Here is a 5,420-nt window from a genome sequence, read left to right as displayed (position 1 = left end):
TTGAAAAATATTTAAGTTTATCAAAAATTGAAGCAACTTGGAGATCATTTTCGGGTTTTGTTTACTTTATCCAGATAATTCTTTTTCCTTTTGGCTAAAATCAGTTTGATGTAAATTAGTTTTTGTTCTTCTAAAAGTTAATGCTAATAGATAGAGCATCCAAAATAAGTTGTGAAAATGCACAAGCTGTGTCCAGCTATCCACAAACGGGGCTGCTACAAATCATCCGGATGATTTCTCTAAGAAATCATTCGCCTATTCAGCCGTTCGATTGGCGCACTGGTGGCCGTTGAATTACAACGATGCCACGGCAGCAGCGAGTCAACGCAGCGTCAGTGCAGTCCCAGCGGAGCTCTCCAACGCAGCACCACGGATGGCGTCCGGCGAGCTCCATTGCAATCCCAGCGCAGCTCCGATGCAGCACCGACGCTCGAGCAAAGCTTCATTGCAACTCCGGCCAAGCTGCAATGCAGCCTCGGCGGAGCTCCAATGCAGCGCAGACGGCTCTGGCGAAGCTCCATTGCAACTCCGGTCAAGCTCCATTGCAGCCCTACCGGAGCTCCATCGAGTGTCGACGTGTCCGGCGAAGCTCCATTGCAACTCCCGTGGAGCTCCATTGCAGCCCGGCGTAGTCCAAGGCAGCACCGACGGCTCCGGCTCCATGGGTCGCATGTCGCTTGCTGCACTGCAGCTCCCCGGCGATTCGCGTTGCGGTGTCACTGGTCAACGGCGAGATCGTGGAGTCGCAGTGCTGCCGTGGTCACGCCTAGAAAAAGGAGAAGAAGCAGGTGGAGCGGTGGTGGCAGCTGGTGGTGCCTGCAGCAGCGGGTTGGGTTGGCTCATGCAGCGGCGGTTGCCACGACGACGGGCCGGTGGCCGGTGGCGGCTTGCTTATCCTGCATCGGGAGGAGATGGGGATTTGCTTCTGCAGCGGTAGGAGATGAGGGATACAAAAGGCACGCGGAGAGGATAAGGTTGCCAAGTCCACGCCACGCGGGACACGCGTCGCTAGGACGAGGCGACTTACGCGTCGCTGTTATAAGTTGGATGAAAATAAACGATTTCCATCCACAATCCACTTATGGCAAGCCAAGCATAGAAAAATGGTGGGAAAGAACAAGAAAGGGGAAAATGAGAGAGAGAGGGGACCGAACACTAAAAAAGACTTTGCCTTTTCTATTCCAAGTCTCTCTTCCCCCATCCCTGCTTCTCTTCTTCTCCTGCACAGTCCACACTGTTCATCTCCTCTTCGATCCCCAAATCCCAAGCTGACCAACCAAGCCCCCGCCCCGCATGGAGTGGACGGCCCCGAAGTCCACCCCGCTCTCCCCGCCCCACCTCCTCTGGGACTGGGGCGACGCCGCCGCGCCGGGCTCCTCCGGCGAGGCGGCGGGGAGGCGCGGGAAGGAGAAGCGGGCCAGGGGGGAGGCGGCCGGCGGAGGAGGCGGAGGCGGAGGAGGAGGGGGCGTGAGGTGCCAGGTGGAGGGCTGCGGGGTCGAGCTCCGCGACGCCAAGGAGTACCACCGGAAGCACCGGGTCTGCGAGGCCCACACCAAGTTCCCCCGCGTCGTCGTCGCCGGCCAGGAGCGCCGCTTCTGCCAGCAGTGCAGCCGGTGGGTGTTTCTTGACGCTCCGAGGTTGTTCGCCGGAGTTTATTCTTGCACCCTGGCTGCTCGCCGGAGCCGTGCTTTTCTTTGACTTCTGCGATTGCCCTCTCTCTTTCTCCCTCTCTCTCTCTCTGCAAAGCTGCAAGCTCGATCTTTCTGCGATTGCTCTTGCTCTACTCCGCGCGTGTCTTTCGTTCTTGGAATTCCGGGAAGCAGGAGATTCAACGACCCCCCGTCTATCTGCGAACTCCGCACTTCCTTAGACCATGGTGCAAACGCGCCGCGCTATAATTCTGTTCGTCGTCAGTTGATTAATCCGGGAGCCTTGTGTTTTTGTGTGTGTCCGGAAACTGTGGTTATCCTGTGCGGGTACGGCTTGTTTCCCGATTTGGGAGGCGAAGATGCCTTTTCCCCACAATTATAGTACTGTCGACCTGTGGAGAATCGTGCTGCATGGCATGGCTGAACGGCTGTGCAAGACCTGTTTCCAGTTTTGGCAGGGCACTTGTCCCGCGCGTGTGTGCACTTTTGGGCTGAAGTTCTGTTGTGCTGTGGCTACTGTGATTCAGTTACTGTGTGGAGATTTCTCCTCTGTGTATGCATACTCTTAGATCTTAGTTGGTACATATATAAGTAGTCTATATTTGCAGTACTGTCTGTGGTTTTGCTGATTGCCTGGCCTTTGGTGATCAAGGTTCCATGCGCTGTCCGAGTTCGACCAGAAGAAGAGGAGCTGCCGGAGGCGGCTGTCCGATCACAATGCTCGGCGCCGGAAACCACAGCCAGACGCATTCTCCTTTACACCGGCAAGGCTCCCGTCGTCATTGGTGTTTGGTAATATGTCCATACTTTAAGTGGGTAATTATGCGGGATTTGTATTTTTCCTTGCTCTCCACACCATATCGCACTGAAACTACTGTTCTTTATGCTTAATTGGCTGGTTGTGAGTTGAACTTCTTCGATAAATTGTGTTTGAGCTAGGTATGAGTTTCGGCTTTCGCTAATGCCATGATTAGTCAGAAATTATCTTCAATAGTTGATATATGAGATGATAGCTAGTCGTTTGAATTTTTTTTTTACTTTCTTATACCTTTTACAAATAATAAATGCTTTTGCCATTGATGTTACAGATGATAGACGGCAAATAAGTTTTGTCTGGAATAAAGATCCACTCAGCCATGCAAGGCCTTTCCCATGTTCTCCATGGGACAGCCCATCTGACTTCAAGCTCCCGCAAGTGAAGGAAATAAGAGAAGTATCAATCAATGGACAAGTTCATTTTGATAAATCTCATCTACCCAATGCTGTTCCAGCACTGAGTCATGACATAGCTGAGCTGCTACCAATGAAAGGTATGATTTGTCAGTCATTTTGTATCTATCGCAGTTCACATCGATGAAAAAGCTGCGTGCTAGTATCTTCTTTCCTAGGTGGTCTGGCACATTTATTACGGGCAAAAAATGTTACATGTAATGTAGGCCTCTTTGATTCGTGGGATTCCAAAAACATCAGAACAGGGAAAAGTTGGATTGTAATACCATGCCATCTTGAATCCCACAGGATTGAAAGATGTTTGATTGTACATAGAAAATAATAATATAGGAATCATCCCAACTGGTTTGAGTCAATTGATTATTTTAGAATGGAGTACAGAAGACCTGTAGGAAAAATTCCTACGGGTTACCATCCTACATATTGAACAACCAGCATAGGAAAAATTCTTGAACATGACAAACGTATAAAATTTCCTATGAAAATCCTTGAATCGGAGAGAGCAAACTCCGGTTCTCTGTTCGGAAAAGTCAGCACTATAAAAATGTGGTTCCACTCCACCCAGTCAGACCGAGGAGGATGCTTTCTTGGCCTTCACTCATTCTCTAACATATGTGAATCTTACACTACAAAGCTTACTTTGAACTAGCTAGGCGCTGTTTAGGTTTTCACCCGGTTTTCCTTGATGAGCTAATCAGCCCGCTTTTTCACTTATTCTTTTTTGGCACTTGCTTTTATGCGGTGCATTCCTCTTTCTGGCTGTTCTTGTAAGGCCCCTTTCTAATCAATGGATTTGGCACTCTCCTGCCAACATTCATTTTTTTCTTTCTTTGAACTCCTGCTGTTCACGAGCATTTATAGTTCCCAACAAGTGGGAATGTTTCCCCATTAAAAAATGTCATCATTGATATATATACTCCTCTGTTCACAAATGTAAAACGTTTTGGCTGTTTAAACTGCCAAAATGTCTTGCATTTGTGAACAGAGGGAGTAGTTAGTCTTTGCTCTTTGGTTCCAAAGCCTTGATGGCTTTACATTTAAGAATCAGAAAAAATACTCATTGTAGATTAACTGATTGCTCTTTGGTTCCAAAGCCTTGATGGCTTTACATTTAAGAATCAGGAAAAAGAATCATTGTAGATTAAATGAACTGGACTGTTAGAGAAAAAAGAGGTTTTATGCTAGATTGTGTGGCAAAATTTATGTTTTGTGTAGTTTTTCAGCCTGAGGTGATTTGACTTAAGTTGTTTTTCAGTATTGACATATATTACTAGTTTTCCTGCACCTACATATAAACGTTAGTATGCTTGGATATATGTAGTTAAATGTCCTACTTACAACATGATTAATCAGTTAATCACTACTATGAATTTCCGTTGGAACAACTTGCACCTACATTGCACTGGATTAATTGGGCTTCAGGTATAGCTGAAATAACAATTATAATGATACCAATTTTTTTATAACAATGAATATCACACATTTAAAACTACAATCAATAGTGATCTTGTGGTTAGACAGCTCTGTATTGCATAAAGAATGATATCAAATAGCTGATCTTGTATATTCAAATGTTTGTCACGACCCATGTGAAAAGATGGTGTCATGGCAGATACTTTTGGTAATATGCATAAGTAAGCATAGGAACTCTCAAATTCACTTTGGTATGTCCATTCACTAAAGTCCTTGATAGTGAATAATAGACTGTTGAGTCTCATGCCTCAAAACAGTTAAAACCAAAAGCTTAAGCTGACGAGGAAAGGTGGGCAATATACTCATAATTCAACATGGAGGACTAGTTATATATAACCAAATATACTGCAGTTTGCTTGTCAGCAATTCTGCTCAATTGTTTTCGATCGAAATATATCTCGAATGCATATGAGCCACATGATGTTCGTTCACCTTTGTAGATATCTCTGCTCCCAACATTTGGATGTTCTTGAGTGTCCATACTTTGGTGAGGGAATCCTTTTGATTGACCGATTGATGAATTCCTGTAGGTCCGGACGCATCTGTAACCGCTTCAAAATTAGGTGGAGCACCGGATCTTCAGCGTGCTCTCTCTCTTCTGTCAGCTAGTTCTTGTGGATTACCTGATCCTGTACAGCAAGCATCTTGTCTCGTCCAATTCACTGGTGCCAGCCAAAACAGCCGGGGCCCTTCACCACATGGAGGGAGCCCTCCATCGGCGTCCTGTGCCGAAGGACAGCCCATGGCACCATCGCCTCAGTTCGTCCGTTTCACCATGGATGGCGCCAGCAGTGGCTATGAATCCACTTTCTTTGGCGTAAACCGGATGAATTGATGCGCGAGACGCACTGTATGATTTTGGATCTACAGCCAGGAAGAGCTTATGCAAGAACTGCTCCTGTCAACTACTATCGGAGTGGAAAATCTCACTGTTAATGTTACCTACATACTCATTGGTCACCTTGTTATTTTTCCATTGTACAACCCTGCTGCCATTTGTTGGCTCGTTTTGAAACCATTGTTGATGAATCTGGACATGATTTGTTTCATAAAGTGACGACTTGTATA

At 46.7% G+C, this 5,420-nt stretch overlaps 1 protein-coding gene across 1 annotated transcript; it reads left to right on the top strand.

The window, feature by feature from the left end:
• The first annotated feature begins 1,102 nt into the window (after positions 1 to 1,102).
• On the top strand, positions 1,103 to 5,420 carry LOC125517284 (squamosa promoter-binding-like protein 4). Its single transcript, XM_048682466.1, has 4 exons — positions 1,103 to 1,613; positions 2,302 to 2,441; positions 2,738 to 2,959; positions 4,883 to 5,420. The coding sequence occupies exons 1-4, from the start codon at positions 1,294 to 1,296 to the stop codon at positions 5,185 to 5,187; spliced, it is 987 nt and encodes a 328-aa protein (XP_048538423.1). The 5' UTR covers positions 1,103 to 1,293; the 3' UTR covers positions 5,188 to 5,420.

The sequence above is a fragment of the Triticum urartu genome, chromosome 6, assembly GCF_003073215.2.
Source record: "Triticum urartu cultivar G1812 chromosome 6, Tu2.1, whole genome shotgun sequence".
NCBI lineage: Eukaryota > Viridiplantae > Streptophyta > Magnoliopsida > Poales > Poaceae > Triticum > Triticum urartu.
This window is presented reverse-complemented; position numbering and strand designations above follow the sequence as displayed.